At 46.6% G+C, this 22,795-nt stretch overlaps 2 protein-coding genes across 2 annotated transcripts; one reads left to right on the forward strand and one right to left on the reverse strand.

The window, feature by feature from the left end:
* Positions 1-913: 913 nt before the first annotated feature.
* HIF1AN (hypoxia inducible factor 1 subunit alpha inhibitor) lies at positions 914-18,419 on the reverse strand. The gene is made up of 10 exons (XM_019724908.2): positions 18,403-18,419; positions 17,557-17,650; positions 14,266-14,484; positions 13,739-13,989; positions 10,910-11,058; positions 8,971-9,116; positions 8,057-8,163; positions 7,578-7,641; positions 7,235-7,345; positions 914-6,419 (listed from the first exon to the last, which is right to left on the reverse strand). Exons 3-10 carry the CDS (start codon positions 14,440-14,442, stop codon positions 6,375-6,377), a joined length of 1,050 nt encoding a protein of 349 aa, XP_019580467.1. The 5' UTR covers positions 14,443-14,484; positions 17,557-17,650; positions 18,403-18,419; the 3' UTR covers positions 914-6,374.
* NDUFB8 (NADH:ubiquinone oxidoreductase subunit B8) lies at positions 17,831-22,483 on the forward strand. Its single transcript, XM_019724909.2, has 5 exons — positions 17,831-17,989; positions 18,250-18,376; positions 19,678-19,777; positions 20,189-20,344; positions 22,299-22,483. Exons 1-5 carry the CDS (start codon positions 17,905-17,907, stop codon positions 22,389-22,391), a joined length of 561 nt encoding a protein of 186 aa, XP_019580468.2. The 5' UTR covers positions 17,831-17,904; the 3' UTR covers positions 22,392-22,483.
* Positions 22,484-22,795: the final 312 nt, after the last annotated feature.

The following is a 22,795-nucleotide window of genomic DNA, read 5'->3' on the forward strand; positions in this document are numbered from 1 at the left end:
AAGTGCAATCTACTTGTACTCCAGGACAAACCTGGGCCAGCAACCAAAGTGTTTCCAAGATTTCTGTGGCTTATCAAAGGGCTTCTTCTTTTTGAGGTCCATCACTGGGCTCTTTCCCAGGAGTGATTAACAAAACCCTTAAACATGGAGGAGCAGAGTGTTTGGAGACTGAGGGAGAGAGAAACCAGAGGAGAAACTTATGGCTTTTTAAAACCACTCTCCAACTCCTGGTTATTCTCCAGGTTCAGCTTAGAATATGGTACTTCCTGCAGGAAGCCTACTGTGAACACCTGAGCCTGTCAGGTGCTTTCCTCTGTGCACCTGTAATGCTAATGGCCTGCTTGTGGCCCCCGCTGACAGCACAGGAGAAGGAACACGCACTAGGTCTGGAACATACATGCTCCAGAGCGCTCCGTAAGTGGTAGCTATTAAGATCCCAGTCTTCTATTTTTCTGAATGCCCCTGTCCTAGAACAATCTTAACACACCGTAATTTAATACACTGAAGGGCATGGAATAAAACGGAGCCCAAAGGGACTCGATTTAACTCCCAGTGTCTCACGGTGTGAGGGTGCTGGCAACAGCTTCTCCGGGTGTAATGGGAATTCAGCTGCCCTCACCCCTCATGCAGGGTAAGGAGAGCTGTACTGACAGCTTCTCACACTGGCTTCAGGTTGCTGTGGGGAGCAGTGGTCTGCTGATCAGGCAGAAGACATCAGACAAGACTTGCGTCTCCCTCCCTTCCTCTAGGACAGTTTTAGGTACCAAGGCTGTTCTGTCCACCCCCCCCCAGCTCCGTTCCATATGGGTTTCTCCGGGGTATTTTCCTTATTCTTCCCTATGCTTTTCTTGAGATGGTTAAGGAATCACTGACATCGTTTCTGAGTCAGTCACATAATAAATATAAGCACTGCCACCACCACGCCATTTTATTAAGTGCCTGCCAGGCACTGTGCTCAAGCTTTACATTGTCTAGGTTAATCCAACCACTGGGAGGTAGGTATTTTCAACACCCCCTTCCCTCCCACACACATCATTCTTTGAGGAAACTGAGGCTCAGAGAGGTCAAGTCAATCAAGTTCAAACACAGCTGGCAAGTAGCAACACTAAAAGTCTGAACCAAAGACAGATATCCTAGCTTTTACAAAAGCTTGGCTTTCACACACGAGGCTAGAATGTTTTTCATTGGAAGTTAAAGACCACATTCTCCCTCCCAAGATATTGTGTGAAGACTGGATTTTAGGTGGGGAAGAAGGCGAGGTCCATAGTCAGCTATTGTACTTAGAACACTCGGAGGAGTGAAGAGTCGGGGTACAGGCCGACCCCTGGGTCCCTGTTTCCAGCTGCTGGCTTCCAGGGCCTCCCCCACCTAAGATGTCCACTCCTGACATGTGACTACTCAACATGCTGTTTCCTTCCAGCAGGTGCTGAAATGCCGAGGTAAGCTACACTTGGTGACTCGGAGCATCGCCAGAAACACCTGAGAAAAATTGGGAGACATTCACAAAATGCTCCCCATCCCTGAACTGACGGACCCTAAGGCATACAGATGCATTTAGGTGGAAACAAACTTTGGTTCTCCCACCCTGGCTTGCCAGGCCTCACTCCTGGGGAGTCTCCTGCCCAGTTCCCCTCATTGGTTCTCCACTGCTCACGACTCACTAGGTACCCTCCCCTCACCCATCTCGGGGGCCGCATCATAGGCCCCTAGGCCTCCAGGCTGCCGGTGTCTGAGGCTTTGTCCCCCAGAAACGCACCAAAAATGTTCAGCAGGCTCTGCTGAGGACCCCAAGACCTGTGAGGATTACACAGAGCTGGCTGAAAACTAGCAGAAAGGGCCTCCAGTTAGAGACGCTAAACTGGGATGGACAGAGCGGACAACAGAATGACAAGAGGGCAGAGCGCACACAGAATAAATGGACTAAGCTTGTGTTAATAAACATAACTATTGCAGGTCAGGAAAGGAAAAAAAGATGAAGATTAACAGTGATGACCTCAGGGTGAGGGATCCTAGAAAGTCCACCCAAACACGTGCAGTCTGGAGGTTCTGAGGGTAACGTTTCAGGGGAAAGGACCTTGGTGAAAGGGTAGCTGCAGACTGAGCAGTGGGGAGACTGAATAGGAGAAAGTGAGGGAGCTCTGCAGAGAAGCTAGAACATCTCTTTAGTTAGAGCAGTTTGCAAGGACACGAGTTGTGAGCAGGGCCTGGAGGACAAGCACTGAAGGTCCCAAAGGGGCCATGGGCTGAAATCCATGAGCCACTGGAACCCCATGAGCCACTTCAGGTGCATCCCGGCATCCACCCTGTTTGGGTAAAACTAGTCCCTGAGGGCCATTCCCTGTAGTCCTACTAAACACTGTACTAGATTGTGAAGGGTAGAAGACCCAGAGATGGGGAAGTTATCAAGGAGAGAGACAGCTGCATCTGTGATTAAGTTCACATTCTGAGAGAAGACAAAGAACAAGCACACTGCCACCCCTGCCCCAATCGTCACGCAAACCTCTGGTCTAAGGGACCCACCACACACACGTAACAGAACTGAGGAACAAATGCCAACTGGTGCAAATTAATATTGCCCTTGAAGTTTGGACACAGGGATGAGAGGAAACATGGAGACCTGGGAAGATCCAAGTTGGAACACTCAGCCTCTCATCATCTGCCCACACATCTGGGCAAGAGGGTCAGTGTCCTCCACACATTAACTACCGCTGCAATGTGGGCAAGAAAGAAAATCAATGCTGCTGGAAGGCCTAGAGCAGAGTCCCTCCCTGGGGAGCCCAGGGGCTTGGAGAAGCCCGGAGAAGAGGAATCTTCCTGCTCCCGCAACAGTCTCTAGTCTCGTCCTCACTGGGTGCACGACACACGGCTTCACAACCTTTGCTTGTTTCATGTGGTTTCCTCTCCAACTAAGCAGAAGCTCCTGGAGGATAACAGGTTTTTTCCACACCCTGCAGTGTTGGAATGTGGCAAATACTTGTCACAGGTTGGGTGTCTGGAGTGTTAATTACAAAAAATTTTTCTACCAACAGGAAACACGTCCAAACTATTCCATTGTTCTTCTTTGCCCTATCGCTTGCATTTGACACCAATCTCTCCCCCTTTGTTGGTTCATGCCTGTAGAGGTCTGTCCCTGTATCCTCCTCAGGCCGGCGAGTGGGCCAACCTAGTCTAATACCAGCTCAGCCTTTTCGTGGGAATAATGAAAGGTCTGTGACCCGAGTCTCCAGGGGGCAGAGAGTCTCCTCACACTGGGCTGGCCCACGGGTAAGGATCCTTCCTCTCTGTCTCCTAACAGATTCAGATTAATGATCGCTCATTCCTAATTGTCAAATTTCTTTTCCTTCATCCTGTGTCTAATCACCAGTGACAGAAACCATTACGCAAATGAGAGCAGACGACTTCCCCCAACTGTTCGCGTTGGTAAAAACCTTGTAATTTAGAGCTCTGATTTGTAGGGGAAGCTGGTCTCCCCCAGGCATCCTGGGCATCTGCTCAACTGATGCCCAGAACGGCCCCTCCTCCATCCTCTGAACTCCAACCCCAACAACTATTTGACTTCAAAAGAGTGGTTTCCTCTGGACCTGCTGGTGTGAAAGTGGGACCTTGCGACATAGCTGACCTTCACACAGCCCCAAACCTCAGCCGCTTGGCGTCCGCTTCCATGAGTAAGGATGAGCAACAGGGCAGAAATGCTTCCTCCGCCCCAAGTAGAACTGCAGTCTGAATGACCCTAACCTAGGTGAGTGAAGGGCAGAGCCGCAATCTCTTCCTTGGGGGAAAAGGAGGCGGCAGACCATGAACCAAGGTTCTTAGTCATCACCTAGATCTTCCATGCTGTCGATGCAGAAGCATGCTGGGAGAAGTTATGGGACCTATTCAAGGACACACTGGAAACACAATGGGATCGAGAACTGTCTCCCATAGCTTCTTCCAGCACTTTTAACTCCCGAGGCGGCTTCCTGGCAGTTTTCCCTAAATGTCTTTAGCTGGAGCCCAGAAGAGCTTCCACCCTGCGCTGTACCTTTTGCACCCTTTTGGGCTACGCCTGTCTGCACCAGGCACTGCCCAGTGGGGTGAGATGTGAGGATGGCCTGTAGTACAAAGGAGGTAAGAGAGTCAATATAGTTTGGTAGAAAGGAGCAGCAGGGAGTCTGTAGCCAAACAACTCTGGGTTCGAATCTTCACTGCCACTCAACACAACCTCTGAGCCCATTTCTTCAGCTGTAAAATGAGAACACCTACCTTGCAGGACACTGAGGACAAAGATAAAAGCACTAGGCACATATTGTGCCTAATAATTGGGGTCACTATTATATTACCCAAGGATCAGAACCAATCCTGTGAAGGGCCCTGCCCTTGAACACCATATCAGACCTGTCAGCACAGCACCCAGCGAGGCCCAGATAAGTGGCACACACCTTCCTGGCCTGTGTCACCTACATCTGCCGGCTGAGCCAGGAATGCAGCAGATGAGGAGGAAAACAATCTGCTATCTTTCAAAGTGTGGTTGTGGTCAAGTTTATCCTTCATCTGCCTTATTTTCCTGTGTGCTCCTCTTTCCCAAAAGAGATGGAGGGATGGAGATCACCGCAATCACATTTTCCAGCATTGGTTATATTTGAAAGAACTACACTTGAGAAGGTACCGTGTTTGCACACCAACACTGCATCAGAGAACCCCAGAATGGGGTACTAAAAATAAACACCCCTCCCCAAAATACACACACAGGTGCGCACACACATATACACACACCCTCTCAGTCCATCAGTGCACTGTAACTGTAAACTGAGCTTTGGAGGTAAGAGCCATAACTCAGACACTGGAAGTAAACCTTTGGCAAAAAAGAAAAAAAAAACAAAAGGAAACAATGACCCCCGAGACTCCAACTCCTCTTTCCTTCCAGAGAAGGGGCATGAAATGGGAGTGGAGGTGACAAGACAGAGCCACCACAATGCCCAATTCCAGGGGCCCCCCTTCCACTGAACAGATGTGAACGATGGCCCTTCAAGTTGTGTAGTACACAGCTGCCCAGCTGTAAGCTGCAGCTCGGACAGGGGTTCCTATGAGTAGCTATGAACAGGAAAGGAAATTCCACTTCTGTGCTCCACCAGTCACCCTGCTTTGTGAGTGTGTTTGTGAATATTACAGTGGGGTCTCACAGAAGAGCTGGTTTAGAGACAAGGCTACACTTTTGTCCTTGCCATGATGTGAGGTGGATGCCAGGTGGTGGTGAGTTAGCTGCCTAAGCTTGACCCCATTCTGTCTCCTCAGCCAGGAAGCTCCGCAGACACAGAGGATGTAGCCTGGGCAAGAGGGCAGCAGGCCCTGGAGGCTCTAACCAGTCAGCCTCAGGCAGGCTGCAGTGAGATCTGACCAACACCCAATGGCTAAAACTGAGTTTGAGAGCTTTAGGTTAGGTCAGGCAGTGCTGACCTGGGGTTCCCTCGGTATGTCCCACTGGACAGGGTTAAGCAGTAGAGAAACTCGGTAAGCAAAGAGGCAGGCCAGTGTGAACACACATCCACACGCGCACACACACCCCGCACAGAGGCTTGCATCCCTAGAACCTAGAGAAGCTACTGCTAGGAGGACTCCCTTGGTACCCAGCAGAGGGAGCAAGAGCTGGTGCTGAAAGAGAAAAGCTGCATGTGCCTGCAATTTGGAATTTCTGCACAATCCTTGGTTCTTGTGGCCCAAGGGTCTTTTCCATGTATGGCTTGAACATGAAGGTCCCAGCTGGAACCCTGTATTCTCTCTCACAGGAAGCTCTGTAGGCTCTCAAAGGCAAACCTCCCTATTCCTCTCCCCATTTGAGTCCCAGGAGCCATTCCCACCCAGCACAGAGCCTGACTCTGGGAAGCCTGGCAGGAGGCTGACTGACCTACAGGTCAGGGCAGCGCTGGCCCTGCAGCCCAGGTGTAGTTAGTGGGCATCCACGAGCATCTCCTCTCTGAGGCTGAGGCACTAAGGCTGCAGGAGACAGGACTGAGAACCAGAAGTGGCGTCCCGACCCACAGGAGGACGCAAGGAACAGATACACACGTGTGTGCATGCACACACGTCCCGAGGTTGACAGATTGACACACACACACGATGACAACCAGAAGCTGGGACTCCAACACTGAATGCAGGACTTTAGGGAGGCAGAGAGGGGAGGTGCTGGGCACAGAGGCAAGGGTAAGAAGTCCCTCCAAATGGGAGCGGAGTGCCAACCACTCTGCCTTGCCCCGAACACCTGCCTCCAGGGCCATGGCAAGAGTCCAGTCCGTTAAGTGCTGCGTGCAATACTAGTGCTGGGAGTCTCCTGTCCTCATCAAGGAAGCGGTGTGGACGGGCCAGCAGTCGCCTGGCAGGAGGTCTCGACTCCTGGCAGGCTAGTTGTAGCGGCCCTTGATCATTGTGTTCAACAAGGGCCCCACCTGTGAAGAGACATGAGGAGCCAGTCAGAACTGCCTGTGCTCTGACCCTGGAGCCACACGGGGGTGTCGGGAGACATTCGATGTCAAGCCACAGGCAAGAACCAGGTTTTCATTCAATCTTGTAAACCCTCTAACCAATTCTTCCTGGGAGTCAACCCAGTATTCTGGGGCATGGCCCTTGCCTCTGGATTCATCTTCCCCCTCACAATACCCTGTATCTGTACATGGCACCAAACTGACAAACAGAAGGTCAGAGGGCTAATAATCCCCAAACATCCAAGACTGTTTGTCTGCATGTTTCTTAAATGTGCCTAAAGAATGTTACATGCCTCTATATCCTGAAAGTCACCTACAATTGGGGCCAGTGCCACCTCCCAACCCCACAGGTCCCCTGGAGGCAAGAGCGTTACAAATACAAACCTCCTCCATTTGCCCGATGGGCCACTGGCACACCTGTGTGGGAAGCAGGTCTCAACATTACCTAGAGCAGCCTTGGAACAGCTGGGAGTGAAGAGATGCTTTACTGCTTGCTTCCCATTCCAGAAGAATCCCCTCAGGGGTCCCCAGCTGGCACACAAGCCCCATGGGGAACATTATCACTAGCATGGAACAGATTATAATTGATCCGCCAGTCAAGCCCAGCTTTCACCAGAAAAACAAGGAGTTTCTGAACATGCCCATAACCTCTATGGAGAGGACACCAGATACTGAAACAGAGGCGCTATAGAGAATGTGACGCTTTCCAGGGAAATCCTGACTTTCCCAGGTCACTGTCCAATGAACCATACGAGTGCCACCTTGGGGCAGCCACATACCTCCTGTGGGTTCCCCAAGGCCTCTCCAAGCATCTTCTCAATGTTTCTCATTATGGCCACTTTCTGATGGGCTTTGAGAGGATATTCAATTCTCTTAGGGGTGGGAGCCCCCTGCAAAGGAAGCAGTAGCTCAGGAAACGCCTTTAGCAGAACGCGTCAGTGTCACCCACTATTCCCAGCACCGTCCTCCCTTGTAAGAAACACAGTGCAAGTCCATCCTTTGTCATCTTCCCAAAGACCCGGGAATCACTTCCACAGGCAGCCAACCTCCCCACCCTGCCCCCAAATAATTTATTACACCTACCTTATCCTGGTCCCACCTAGGAAAAAACCCCATATTCACCTTATACCAGAAGTTCACAGTGATGGTAATCCCCCCATTTAGTAATGACTCTATGTGATGCCACCTGAAAGAAAACAAACAGGCTCCTGTTTGCTACCAATACTTTTCAGAGGAAGAGATGGAAAACTAGAGCGAGTCCAGCTAAGGGAAATAATGAAGACAGTATCTTTATGTTCATCCTGTCAAACACACCCCGGGACTAGAGGCAGTGGTCTTCAGTCTCCACATACCAAAGAGCCAAGAACAGTTTCTCCAGCCTCAAGCCTCTGGGACCATTTTGGACTTGAGGAACTGTCATCTTGTCCTAAAGACAGGGTTATCATTTCCCCCACGTTCACTGTTCTCAGATCTGGACACACCAACCTTCCTATAGATCACGTCAGTCCAGTCCTGCCACAACCCAAGAGGGACACAAGGATGGCTCTGCAGGGATGGGAACGAAAGCTCCTGAGAGGCCCCCAGTCCCAGCCCCTCCTCACCAGTACATTGGGATGTAAAGCACGTCACCAGGGCCAACCACCGTTTCATAACCAACCACGTTCTGGAAACTGGGGAACCTCTCGTAGTCAGGATGGTCAAAGTCCACCTGAGAGGTTCAAGAGAAAGAAAAAAAAAATTAGTCAATCATCAAATTTTACCAGTAACTAATAGGTGCCAGTTATTCTGCGAGTCCAAAAAAAGATGCCTTAAAAATGTCTTTCGAATTTACATCCAGCAGAAGATACAACATACATTACACACACACTCTGAGAATGAGGTAAGACAGGCTATGATCGAATACTGAGTGAAAAAGAATCCTAGGCCTCAGTGCTCCTGAGGTTACAAGCCCATCGTCACAGCTTGCAGGTCAGCCACCTACTTGTGCATGAAGGACTCCTCCTTCACCCAAACCTTCAGAAACTTTCTCCCAAACACATACTCTAACCAGCCAAGACTCCTGTATGCAGTAGCGAGGCAGCTTTCACCTCCAGAAAGAAAAGGACCTCTCTGGTTGGCCAGAAAGGCAACCATATACCTCACTGGGCTGCAAAAAAGACACTGACGTATCTCTCAATTTTATTCACCTTTCTTTTTATCAAAAAGGAACATCCATGACAAAAGAAAACAATGATTAAATCCAATGGAGACTACATTTTGTTCCATGAAGTTGTAATCCAATCAAACAGGGTGACCTGACTCCATCGGCATCAGCAATGGGGTCTGACCTCCAGCATTAGCTCTACGGGGCTGCTTATACTTAGAAACATCTGGAGACCACCACAGGGGCCTGGGATAAATGAAGTACAATGTGAAATTATCTTGAGCTTGTCTAAACTTGACATACCACCACAGGGAAGGGGAAAGCCATACCAGCCTTGGGTCCCCAAGGAGTTCTATGCCCTCCTCGGCTCACCTGGCTCTGTCTGTCACACGGGTGATGAACAGGATATGGGTAGAGGCACTCAAACTGATCCGGAGGGAATAAAATGCATCGCTTGTAGCCCTTTATCTGAGCAAAGAAGTTCTGTTGCTCATCATAGTGAGCAGGTGTCACATTTCCTACAGGAAGAAAGACATTTTCTTATTCAGAGCAGTGGCTCTATCGCACAGGCTAGAACTTAGGGCCCAGTGCTGGAGAGAAAGCCAGCCTACGCTCCCAGCTAGGGGTTCCTAATCAAAATTTCAGGCAGAATCAGGAAGATAGTAATTACAACTCTCAGCAAATTAGATGTTACACTTTTAATCAGTAGTAAGTCTAGCAGTAAGGATTCGGCATCAATTAGCAAAGCAGACTTTCTTAAATGATGGCTGCTGCCCTTACTGGAAGCAACAGCACATTGAAATGATACAAGTCTAGCAAATACATTGTATATACATATATTCTTCTTGACTATGGCAAGAACTCAAGGGCAGCAAAACAAGAGAAGCAATTGAAACGACTGGTATCAGCAGTGCATGATCTTCCCTGACGGAGTTAAACCATCATCCTAGGTTGTATAAACATAGGTACTTGCTTTGGGTAGCTCTGCTGGAGCTCTAGGATTCTCAACCTCCCCTCCCACTTCACACCTGTGGGATGCAACACTTCTTAGAGCAACACTGGGGCTGATGATTCTCATGGGGAGGAGGAGGGGGAGCGTATCAGATTCCTAAAGAGTGCTGTATAATTTAAGTAGGCAAATGTTTTAAATGCCATCTTGAGTTAGTTCTGCCCTAGTGTGTGTATTCTCCATCTACTCTTTATAGCTGAGGTGGCGCCACGTCTGTTGTTTAATCCCACAATCCTTGAGAGCTGAAGGACCCTCTGCAGGGCTTTGCGTTTAGAAAACTTTTCCCAGGTCTGCCTGGGTGGGCCAAGACAGCGTCCTTCTTAAGTGCTCAGCGCACTGTGCATCCTCACAGGGGATTTGTGACAGAGCCTCTACCTGAGGTCCACTTCCCTGCTCTCTACCACAGGATAGGAAGGCAACAGAAAAACGCAGTCAAGTAAACCAGAACTCTTTGAAACCAAGAGTTGGTTTCAAATGGGTAGGTTAAGGGTCAATCCATAAAGTCCAGATCTAAATCTGAAGAAAGGACAATCAAAGGGAGAGAGACTTCAGAGCCCAGTGGTGAATGACAGTGAATAATTACTCTGCTTCCTTGTTCAACCCAATTTATTCTCCATTTACTAAGTATGGACCTGGCACTGAGCTGTTGTTGAAAATAAAAATGAGACAGTGACTCTGGCCAATAGTAGCTCTCCTTCTGATTAGAATTTAAAGGCTTCTCCTTTTATTCAAAAGAAAAAAAAAAATTTGCTTGTGTATGCATAAAATTCTCTAGCAGGCAGGATACACAAGCAACTAATAACATGCGGTGTCTCCAGAGAGGGAAAACTGAGAGTCTGGAAAATTGGAGTGGAAGCGTTATCATTACATACCTATTTATAACTTTTGAATTTAACCCCATGAATGTATTATCTATTCAGAAGATGATGTTTAATTCATACTGAAAAATAGAGATTCTCTCTTTTACTGGGATAAAAATCTTCTGAATACACAGATCCAATAGAGAAGAGCAGTATTTCAGAGATCTCTGATATGTGAGTATACACACTCACACAGCAATTGAGGAAGGAAAAAGGGAACTTTCTTTTTAGAGTACATGAAACTAGCTTACAGACTTATACATTATCTCATTTAATCTTTTTAGTAACTATTTATAAGATACTGTTATGTCCCTTTTGCAGATGAGACTGAGGCTTGAGAGGGTGACTATTCAAAGTCATAAAGCGAATAGATGGTGGACACAGGATTAGGCACCAGGTTTGTATGACTCCAAGCTATGCTGCTTTCAGAATGATTTCTTACCTTCCATGCCGATGAGCAGCAGATTGGAAGTCAGCTGCCCCCAGCCACGCTTTCCCTGTTGCTTATTAATCCAGTTCCAGTTAAAACCCAAGAAGTCCATGACAATCTTCCTGCCCACAGTGTCATTCAGTGTTTGCTGTAGATACAACCTACGTCACCCAAGAAGAAGACCCCATTAGTGCATGTCCACCCCCTTGGCATGGCCTCCCCATATCTGGAAATGGAAGCCCAAACCCACACCAGCATCTTCCACACAGAATGGCTACAGTCATGTGACTCTTAACCAACATGGATTCTCACAGAACTGAATCTTTACTTATCCTTTTCTGAGCTCACCAAACTTTTATTTTAAAGAAGTGGTTCTTAACCTTTTCTGGGTCATAACATAAATCCTTTAAGAATCCAATGACGGTTCCCCATAAAAATGCACATGCACAGAACTTTCACACAACTTCATAGATTCCTCGAAGCCTATCCAAGACCCTAGAATGATGAATCAGCCTTGTCCCAGAGACTCTCAGGGCCTGAGAAATCCCTGTGGCCCTTGATGGCCATTGTGGTAGATTGTATTACTGTCCACCAAGAGCTAATTCCCTTCCTTGTGGGAGAGTTATTCTTCTGTACCCCTCTTGAAACCAGGTTTGCTTATTTAATTTGCTTTGGCCAATGAAACGCACAGAAGTGACTTGTGTTGCTTCCAAACTGTAATTTTAAGAACAGGTACACACTACCACCACATCTTTTCCCTCTGCCACAGCAATTGCAAAGTTTCAGAGAGCAGCTGCCAGGGCAATCTGGGTCCCAAAGCGAAAAGGATGATGTAAGATGACCCGTGATAGACATGTAGTGTGAGAAATAAAACTTTCTTGTTTCAAGTTGCAGAGCTCTGGCTTGAAGCCTAGTTTCTCTTAATGATTCAGCCACCTCTCTGTAGCAGCCTTCTACAGCTGAAGGAAGACACCTCATCAGGCTTTCTGTAGGTCCGGGGCTCCTAACACACCTGAGGAAGATCAGAAGTTACTTAAGGGATGTGAAAACCCAGACACACTTAATCAAGCCCACAAAAGACATTAACAAGGGGACAAGTGGAAGACAAGACGCAGCAGCAGCCCCTTCCTGGTCCTAAGAACATTACTTGAAAAGGCTCACAGGTATCTCGGTGCCTAGAATCATGTTTAAGACAAAAATTACTAGAAATCTTAACAAGTTGGAAACACTATCTACCTCTTTGGGGACAAGGAACCCACAAGACTCAAATGCAACCTTTGGACTTGCTCCAGAGATTGTAATATGCATACATATAAAAACATTTTGCAAGTAACTTTGAAAGAGGCAGAACCACTCATGAAGCATGAATCTCAACAATTTTCTATTACACCTGAACAGTAAATACTCAAAAGAACTCCAAGAGGATCCCAATACCCTTTACCCCACAATCACAGCCATCTGTACAATTATACAACGGAGTTGGCTGGTGTTCAAGGCAGGGCAAAACTTGCACACAGGAACATTTTCTCTGTGAATCACGTATAAAGCACAGACTACATTCATACCTCATACTTAGTGAAGAAAAATGCTCTCATTATGGGAGCTAAGAAACTTAAAAGTGACTGAGGAACCAGAGGATCCATGTTTATCTCATGCGCATTCCCGTGCATGTGTTCACTGAATGGAATTACACTCGACCAGCAACTGTTTAAACCGATCTCAGTCTGAACGCTGGAGGTGTGTGTGTGCACATACACATGTGCGTGGTATGTTAATTTTGAGAAAATTAATAGACCCGACGACTCAACTAAACCAGTCTTTATAAGACATAAATAACAAATCAATCCTAGTTCAGACCCTGGAAACTCTTTTAGTCAAAGTCCTATTATTATGACAACTGCTGAGTCAGAAAGATGGGGAATCCATTCACTCAGCTGCATACTGCTAACAGGAGTCAGGAAGACAACTGAGGCAGGAGACTAGAGAAAAGCCCAGGGTTGGGCACCAAATGTGAGATAGAGATGGTCATTCACCACGAAGTAAGTACTTAGTGAAAGCAATTTCCCAGACACAATCGCAATGTTCTAGTGTAGGACTGAATCCTGACTAGACCTACTGAAGATGCTGTCATCATAAACAGGGATAAACACAGAGAGGAAGAATCACTCCCGTGTGTGTGTTTTGTGCTTGCTGTTGCCAGTACAAGGTGGAACGTCAATATTCAGCCCCGCCCCCCGCCAATCTAATCTGATCTTCCCTAAGCTGGAGGATTCTCATATCCTTCACCCCAGAATCACACTAATTCATACAAGGTTTCAGTTGGAACTGTCCCCAACCAGCCTAATATTTTAGGACACAGGCTGCAAACTGGCAATCTCTGGGCTACATCAAAAGACAGACATTTTTGTTTGGTTCCTCTGCAGCATTTAAAAAAATTTAAATTAGCTGCTCACATGTAAGCCAAAAAGATTTTAGATAAAAATCTCAATTTCTGGCTTCTCTTGAACAATCAGAGTATCCGGCAACCCTGACACTGCACCCCCAAAAGGAAACAAGTGACGTAATGACTTCTCAATTTGAACAGAGTGTACGCATTTAGCCTCATCATAATTTTTACCCAAACAGCTTTACTCATTTTGTTCATCTACCTCACCCTTCCAGGCAACTGTGACGTTCACTTTATGAAGACGACCAAGAACTAAAGAGTCACAGTTCAAGTCTCATCACTTCCTTGTCCTTCAATCTAGAGAATTCACCCAACTCCTCCATATCCTCAAACAAGTACAGGAAAAGAAAACTGGGGCCCCAGAATCAATGGAAAACCAACATCCGGGAACTTACCTCTCTTCCCCTCCTCGCTGCTGTATATCCTGCAGTTTCTCAACAAACTCGTGGAACTTCATTTCTTCCCGATTGGACCTCGGTTTAAAGTTCTGGAAATTGGCCATCTTTTTCTCATCATAGTACAAGAACTTGTGGGTACTGGCACTGTAGACCGAGAAGTCTCCGTTGCCAATATTCTCTTGCAGGTATTCAAGGTCCCATTTCAGGGCAGGATACACAAGATTTGTGTCAGTTAGCACCACAGGCTCCTAAGCGAAAACACCAGGTGAAAACAAATGAAGTCGTCCCAAGAAGCTGGTGGATTCCTCTCCCATGATTCCAGCTACTTCCCAACTTCAGAATAATTTCTCCCGTTAACCAACACGAACCCCTCAAGTCCCATTTCTCCTCGCCACCCTCTCCATCACCCCTCAGGCCCTAGTCCACGGCTCTGCCAGTCCTCCAGTTCTGCCAATTTTCGCTTTCGTCCTCTCCTCCCAACCGGCTCCCTCACCCCCCACCCAGGACGCGGCCCCGCCCCCTACCTCATTCTCGATAAGCTCCTCCGCCCGGGGGTCGCTGTGACTCAGGCGCGGGATGGGCCGGGTCGGGAAGCTATAACTGCGCAGTTGGGACTCATCCCAGGCGGGGCCGGGAGCTTCAGCCTCTTCCCGGGGGTCTCCAGAGCCTGAGGCCGCGACCTCCGCCGCCGTAGCCGCCATCTCCGCCGCTAGGGACGGCCCTACCGGAACCGGAAGCTCCACCTATTCCGGATAAAACACAAGGAAAGCATAGAAATGAGCTGCGAGAGAGAGAGGCACTAAAAACGCGGAGCCGAGGCCTGGGAGAGCTCCTCCTAACGGTGACCTACAGCTCTACACCCTAGACTCCACCCCTGAAGGCCTGGGCCAGACGTTACTCCCACTGAGTAGGGGTAATCACCTGTTTAACCAATTCACAAAGTATTACTGCTGCCTCAATGTGACCAGACCTACACAGAAGGCAAAGCAGGAGGCAAGTTTAGTGGGGCATCAAACTTTACGCTAATGGATGGGGAGAGAAGCAAACTCTTGACCTACCTAAAGCAGTCGGAAGGAAAAGCAATTGTCAGATTGATAGATGTTGGGCAAAGATTGCTCTGCAAGCCTAAGCAAAAGATATATGGCAAGTTGAATTCTTTCAAAATCAAAGACAGTTTTCTTTTGTTTAGCATCATTTGATTTTTCTGCCTGTGCTACCATCTCTTCTACTTGAAGGTATTTACCAATGTTATTATTAATTGCCAACCATTATCATCCCACATTTTCAAACAATTGATATTGGTTATAAACAGCCCTATCAATTACCATGATGGCTTACTTTGACAAGCTATTGCTTACTTTGACAATTTTTTAATTTAATTTTTTTGACTTTTATTTATTTTTAAGTGTGCTTTTCCAGGACCCATGAGCTCCAAGTCAAGTAGTTGTTTCAATCTAGTTGTGGAGGGTGCAGCTCACAGTGGCCCATGTGGGGATCGAACCGGCAACCTTGTTGTTAAGAGCACTGCACTCTAACCAACTGAGCTAACTGGCTACCCCCACTTTGACAATTCTTATGGCTGACCGTCAGAGGCCAAATTCTAAGATGGAGCCAAAGATTTCCATCCAATGGTGTAGATGCCCTATATAAGTCTATCCCCTTGAGTAAGAACAGGACTTATGAATATGACAGGGTCTCACTCCTGCAATGAGGTTACATTATATGGCAAAAATGTAATTAAGGTCCCTGATCAGTTCACTCTGAGTTCATCAAAAGGGAGATTTACCCTGTGTAGGTCTGAACTTGAATTCGTTGAAAGGGCCTGACCTAATCACTCTAACTCTTTAAATCTGGGTCTAGAAGTCAGAGACAGACATCAAGAAGATTTGAAGCCACGGAAGCCTTTAAAGAGCAAAAGGCTATGTAGCAGAGAATGCCAGGTATGCTCTAGGAACTAAGAAAGACTCCTGGTTGACAGCAAGAAAGCAGAGACCTTAGTCCTACAACTACAAGGAACTGAATTCTGCCAACAACCACTGAGCTTGGGAAGACACAGAACCTCAGATGAAATAGCAGCCCCAACTAAACCTTGATTTCAGCCTGTTGAGACCCTAAGCTGAGACCTAGTAGCTAACCCATGCCTGGACTCCTGACTCATGGGAAATGTGAGATAATTAATTTGTGTTATTTCGGGTTGCTAAATTTATGGTAATTTGTTGTGCAGCAATAGAAAACTAATGCACTGGCTTAACTATGTAATTATGATACACAGTAACTATGCTATACCAGACTGAAATGGGTTTAACTCTATGGAGGGTTTGGGGTTGGGGGTGGCAATTAAGGCTTTAGTTTTATCTGCATGTTTGAATTTTTACAAGAATATATTAATATGTAACATTAGGAATTAAAAATAAATAAGACTGAGAAGATTCAAATGACTAAAATCAGGAATGAAAGAAGGGGCATTACTACTGACTTTGCAAAAATGAAAAGGCATATAAGGGAATACTATACATACATTTATATGCCAAAAAATTAGATAACCTAGATGAAATGGACAGATTTTTTTCTACTAGATATATACCTAAGAGAATTGAAAACATACACCCACACAAAAACTGATACAAGAAGGTTTACAGAAGCATGATTCATAATAGTCAAAAATGGAAATAACCCAAATGTCCATCAACTGATAAATATATAAACAAAATGTTGTATATCCCTATAATGAAATATTATTTGGCCAAAAAGGAATGAATAACTGACATATGCTACAACATGGACAGACCTTGAAAATGTTATGATAAATGAAATGTCAGACACAAAAGGCTACATATTATGATTCCATTAATATAAAATGACCAGAATAGGCAAATCCATAGCGACAGAAAGTAGATTAGTGGTTGCCAGGGGTGGGGGTAAGGGGAAATACGCTAATGGGTAGGGGGTTTCTTTTCGAGGTGATGAAAATCTTTAGAAATAGTGGTAATAATTGCACAACTTTGTAAATATACTAAAAAAGTTTATTGAACCCTTTAAAGGGGTGAATTTTCTGGTATGTGAATTATATCTTAACAAAAATAAATAAATAATCTAGACTCTGTTTTTAGATTCAAATTAGATCAGGGCTCCTTTGCATTGATTGAATGCAGATAGTGTCCAATCATCCTGAACATCAGCTAGTGGTGCTCATTTACAAGAGGACAAGTTGCTGTGAAGTAGTCCTCCTCCAAATTTATATACTGAATAGTATATATCAGTTTTTATTGCTCTGATATATATTTGAGAATGTCAATAATAATGGATTCTGCTCCAAAGCAGTGGTCGCCCTAAAAGTTCCTGGAAACATGTGCATATTTATACTGTGTAAACTATGCAAATCCCACTTGTGTAAATAAAATGAAAATATATTCATATGCAAACATAATAATGTCCTCTATCCTTCTGTTAAACCACTGTTTGTTAATTGTGCTCTGGTTTGAAAGGTATTTATCCAAGTGCTAGCAAATCTGAGGCTTTCGGAGGGCACTAGAGAGCTGCCTCTGGTGATAGATAAGTTTGGTTTTATATTTGTTTGGGTTGAGGTGACTGGGACATTCGTATGTAAACACGGACGGAATCTGAGGAGCCAATTCTACTCCGATTTATGTGTTGCATCGTGCATCTAGGTGAAAACAACCAGTTGGTACAACAGAACAAGAATAAGCAAGACCAAGGGCTGAATTTGAAGAATGATCACGTTTGGGGATGAAAGGAGAACGTGCCAGTGAAGGAGAGATAAAAGGCAAGCAGTCAGAGATTTAACACAGGCTCACTTTACTTGTACGGCTCCTGCGGGAGGTGGGTCAGCTGTCCACCCGAGATGCTCAGGTTCTTAGTCTCCATTATCCTTGGATGCGCCTAAGTCAGCTGAGAGAGAAAAGAGACACAACAATCTGAAATACCAAAGCAGTGACCTTGGTTTTCTCCCTTTCTCGCTTTCCTTCTCTGCCTCAGTCCATCCGCTCATCTGGCTTCCCACTTCCCAGCACCGTTTAAGCCCCGCCCTGTTGAACCCTTAAAACTTTTTCTTCACTACCCGCTTTCTCGGTCGCGTTTGGCCCGGCTCAGCCGCCGTGACAGGCCTTTGCGCATGTGCGGGGAGAAACCAGAAGAAGGTGAAGATGGCGGCGGCCAGGGCGGGGGTCCTGGGAGTCCGATTGCTGCAAAGGACATCCCGGAACATGGTGCCGTTGGGTGTACGGACAGGTCCGCGAGAACCGGCGAGGCCTCAGTGTGGGAAGGGGATGCTTGAGGTTTGGTGTGTCGGGGGGGACAGTGGATACCGCGGCGGCCGTGTCCGGGCTGGGGGCGGAGGTGGAGTTGGTATATTCAGGAGAAAAGCGGGTGGAGGGTCTTGCTGGTCCTTGGAAGTCTCGGGCTCTGGCCTCCGCAGCTACTGCAGCTTGAAACCTTCGGAGCTTCAGGAGGAACGGGGTCCCTTCTGACCTGCCCTGTCTGCTCTCCAGCCTCCCACATTACCAAGGACATGCTCCCGGGACCCTATCCCAAGACCCCAGAAGAATGGGCTGCCGCCGCCAAGAAGTATAATATGCGGGTGGAGGACTACGAGCCGTACCCGGATGATGGCATGGGGTGAGATAGAAAGGGCCTGCTCGCACCTGGATGGTGATGGGAGAAGGCGGCTGGTTTAGGTGGCTCGACTCTGACTCTTTTCCCCGAACTTTCCCGTGACCCCTCAGTCATTGGTGTGGGTGCTTTTCTCTGTAGAGGAAGGTGGGAGGGGATGGGTGAGCAGCTGCTGCCGAGAGGACTTCAATTTTCTCCTTGGCTCAGGCTGTTTTCTCAAATGAGGAAGCCGAGGTTTTAATAGCTCCCTTGAGGACCCCTGAATAGCAGGAACTTTCCTTGGCTCCATCCAGAGCGCAAGGTTTCATTTGGATCGAGCATCTGCTAGGCTCAGGTGCTGTCATCCAGGCACGTGACCAGGCGGGAGCTGGACACCTGTCACAAGAACCTTGTTTGTAGATGGAGTACCCTATATTTATGTGTATATCTCTGTTTTTTAAAAAATATATTTACTGTTAGGGCTATGAAAATCGTAGCAACTATAAAGCATGTTAAACAGCCAACTCCCTTACTCCAATTGATGTTATCTGCCCTCCCACCCCCTCCTCCCCGCCTACAGCCCCATAACAGCTCTATGGTTAATTATCTGAAGTGATTACTATCTCCCTCATTTTCTGTCCTAGCATCATTCTTTCAATTGTGGTTTCAGCAGCTCCTATTTGTCTTGTTTTCCAATCATTTTCTGTGACATATATCTAGTTGTCATCATTTCCTATGTCTTTTATTGTGTTGTGGACAAGAGCAGGCTCAGGAGCAGCCTGTATAAGTAAAACCTGGATTTGTTGGGGGGAAAACCCAGCTTAACAAGAAGTCCCATGAGGTGTTTGAGATATTAAGATGTATGCCAGCTTGGTGGTTGAGGAACACAGCTATGAAAAGAATACTTTTCTAATCTGTACCCGTTTTGTTTTTATTACAATTAGCTGGGTGACCTTGGGTTCAGATCCTAAACTTCAATTTCATTCTGTAATGATAGAATCAGTATGACTGATAGCTAAATTCCCTTCCAGCTCTAACCTTATAACATTGTGTGGCTTTTTTCCCTTTTTGTTGAAAGGTAGGTCCAGCTTGCTTATGTTATAATGTTTCAGAGTTTGACATGAACTTTTAATTACAATGTGGACTCGGTGGTTAGTTCTATGCTTAGTGACTAGAAACTGAGATTTTGATTTGAAAGTCGGTTCCTCTTTCCTTAGGTGAGGCAGTTGTCTTTGTCAGTGGGTTACTTATCTTTGAGATGAGGAGACTCTGAATTGTCTGAGTGACACTGCTCAGAGCCCCATCGAGAAGTTCTTGCTGTCTCTCAGGTATGGTGACTATCCGAAGCTCCCTGACCGCTCACAGCATGAGAGGGATCCGTGGTATGACTGGGACCACTCAGACCTGAGATTGAACTGGGGTGAACCGGTGAGAAACCACATCCCATTTAACCTTTCTTCCTTCTCCCTAATGTCTTCCTTTAGCTCAAATGACACTTCTCTGTCAAAGTAACACTAAAGTTTTCTGCCCAGGGAAGCAAAATCCAGTGACTTGAGTTCTGAGGTTCCATGTGTGGCATGTGGAATGGGACTTCTGAGAATAAACAAGCCTATACTGTGAAAGTTGTAAACTTCCATGATTGAGCTGTCTCTAGTCAGCAGAAACTTGACATAAGCCAGCATCTAGTCCTTGGGCCAGAGTATCTCAAACTTGACTCTCAGAATATTGCCCAGGGCAGTAGAATGCCTGTTAAGCCCTGTATCAAATTCTGATCACTCTGGATTGCTTGCCTTTTGCAGGAAGAGCAGTATGTGACAGTTATCTGCCTTTCTGTCTCAGATGCACTGGGACCTAGACATGTACATCAGGAATCGTGTGGACACGTCCCCCACACCTGTTTCTTGGGAGCTCATGTGTAAGCACCTCTTCGGCTTCGTGGCCTTCATGCTGTTCATGTTTTGGGTTGGAGATACTTACCCCTCCTACCAGCCCGTGGTGAGTATCTGAGGTGTGCCCTTAGGCACATTTACTTAGCCCTATCTCCTGAGGGAATGAAGTCTCTGGAGTAGGGATTGAGCCAACACCAAGCTGGGCTTCCTGCTGAGACCTCTAGAGGGTTTCGCACATTGGATTGGCACAAGTACCAGAGATTGCTCCATGCCTACATCTTGGATGTGAGTGAGAAGAAACAGTTTAGGACACAGTGAGGAATGAGAATGTGGAAGCCAGCCAGTCTCTAGAGTTGCCATTTGGGAACTGTACTTACCAGTTATGTTCCTCAAGTGATCTTTCAAAGTAGAGTCATGAAATCTAGAGCTGACGCCTTATCCTTTTTGGAGGTGTGAAGAGCACTTCTTATGGGGTGTTGGAAACAATTAAGGGTTTACTACAAATAATAGTTATATTTTGGAGAATGTAAGAGACAAAAAAAATACTGTCTAGCTTTAAGGAAATTGAATTTGGATAAGAAGAAAATTTAGGGAAATGACATGATGAGCAACATTTGAACAGATATATAGGAATTTGGCACAGTTTTTGTGTATATATGTGTGTAGGGAATGTATGTGCCAAGGGATATGAGAAGGGTTACGGTAGATGCTGAAAATATGTATATAGACTTTGGATGATGGGGAGAAGTTAGAGAGAACATTTGGGGCAAGAGAAAACAATGAAGGAAAGAAAAGGAGAGTGAGTTGGAGTGGAACAAGCATATGAAATAGTTCCTAGATAACCAGCTTTGGTTACCTGGAGATCTGCCAAAAATTCAGATTCCTGGGCTCCACTTCTGGGAGAGCCTAATTCAGTAACTCCACAGTGGGGTTCAATATTTAATAAGTTCCCAGGCAATTCTTATGTCTTGGGAAATCAGATGTGGAAATTGCTGTATTAAAAAATATCGTGAGGTGAGTTGATCAGTTAGGTCGGGCAGCTTTTACTGCGTGACTAAGGCATTTGGACTTGATGGTATAATAACACATTAATTCAGCAAATATTTATGAAGCCCCTGCTATGTACCAAGTACAGACCATGCTAAAGGTTGGGGATACAGTGGTGACCTGGTCTTCATATAGGCAGCCGGGAGCCATATTGGGTCTTTGAACAGAAGAATGACATAATGAAAGCTGGATTTTTAGGAAGATTAATCTGGGAGTAGTCTATAGGATAGATTGTAAGGAAAGGAACTGAAAGCAGGGAGGCTGCTGTGTTTGCAGTTGGCTGCTCAGTGCTACCTCGGCAGAGATAATCAATGTCCTCATGGTAGCTGGTGTGGCTGTGTGCACTGACACGAGCCTTCCTGCCAAGCCCCAGGGGCCCCAGGCTGGAGAGTGCACGTAGGGCTGGTGTGAGCACTAACTTCACTTCAGGAGAGCAAGAAACACAGTGTGGCTCTTCCATTTTTCAGTTCTGTAAGCACATCACCCTTTTCTCCTCCCTGTGAGCTGTGTTCTCTGACAGCTGTTTGTTGGTAAAGCCAGCAGCCCCTAAAGCACGTCCCAGCCGTGTCTCCTCTGTGCTTTCCCCCACTGCTGCTCCTGCACGCCTCATTTGCTAGGCCACTTTAGTGGTGGAACCATTAGAGGCTGAGTGACTTAAAGGAGATTGAGTCTGTCTCGACCCCGAGAGAGAGTGGGATGGATGGATGCATCGTCTCATTTAGAAAGCTCTCCCTCGTGCTCTCTCTCTCCACCCCCCCCCCTCTCTCTCTCTCACACACACACACACACACACACACACAGTATAGGCACCACTTCCCTTACAATCTAGGCTTTCTCTTTGCCTTGGGCTGAGCAGGGAAGAGGAGTGCTCTTCCTGCTGTTCTAGCCCAGCTGGGTCTGACCAGAGGCGACCACGTCCCCATTTAGTGTGCATGGCTGTTAACTCAGAGTGGGGTATAATCAGGTATTGGCTGGATGTATGTTGTTCTTGCTGACCTGCGTTTTTTCCTTAGGGGCCAAAGCAGTATCCTTATAATGACCTGTACCTGGAACGAGGCGGCGATCCCACCAAAGAGCCTGAGCCGGTGGTTCACTATGAAATCTGAGGAGGCTATGGGTTTTGTGCACCCTGACCGACTCCTTCATTCTTACAGATTTAACCTTCATGAAATCCCTAATAAAACTTAGTGCTGTGGTATGTGTGCCTCATTTCCCCAGGAATAGCCACTACCCTGAGGAACCTCATTCTTTTCTCTGTTTTTCTGCCTGCTGTCTGTAACCCCTCCGCCTCCAGATTGGAAGGATGGGAAGGTGGGGGGAGTTAAGCACAAGAAGATGTTAATTTGTTAATCTCGCTGGGACTCTGAAGGTAGTTGAGGGTTCCGTTTGTGCAGCAGGTGGTAAGTGTAGTTCCTTTTCCCATTTACAGGGTTGGGGGAAAAAGGAAGATACGTTACTGACTTCCCAAGTTAAAACAAGATTTATTTCCCATTAAAAAAACTAATAACAA

This window comes from Rhinolophus sinicus, linkage group LG07 (assembly GCF_036562045.2).
Source record: "Rhinolophus sinicus isolate RSC01 linkage group LG07, ASM3656204v1, whole genome shotgun sequence".
Classification (NCBI taxonomy): Eukaryota; Metazoa; Chordata; class Mammalia; order Chiroptera; family Rhinolophidae; genus Rhinolophus; species Rhinolophus sinicus.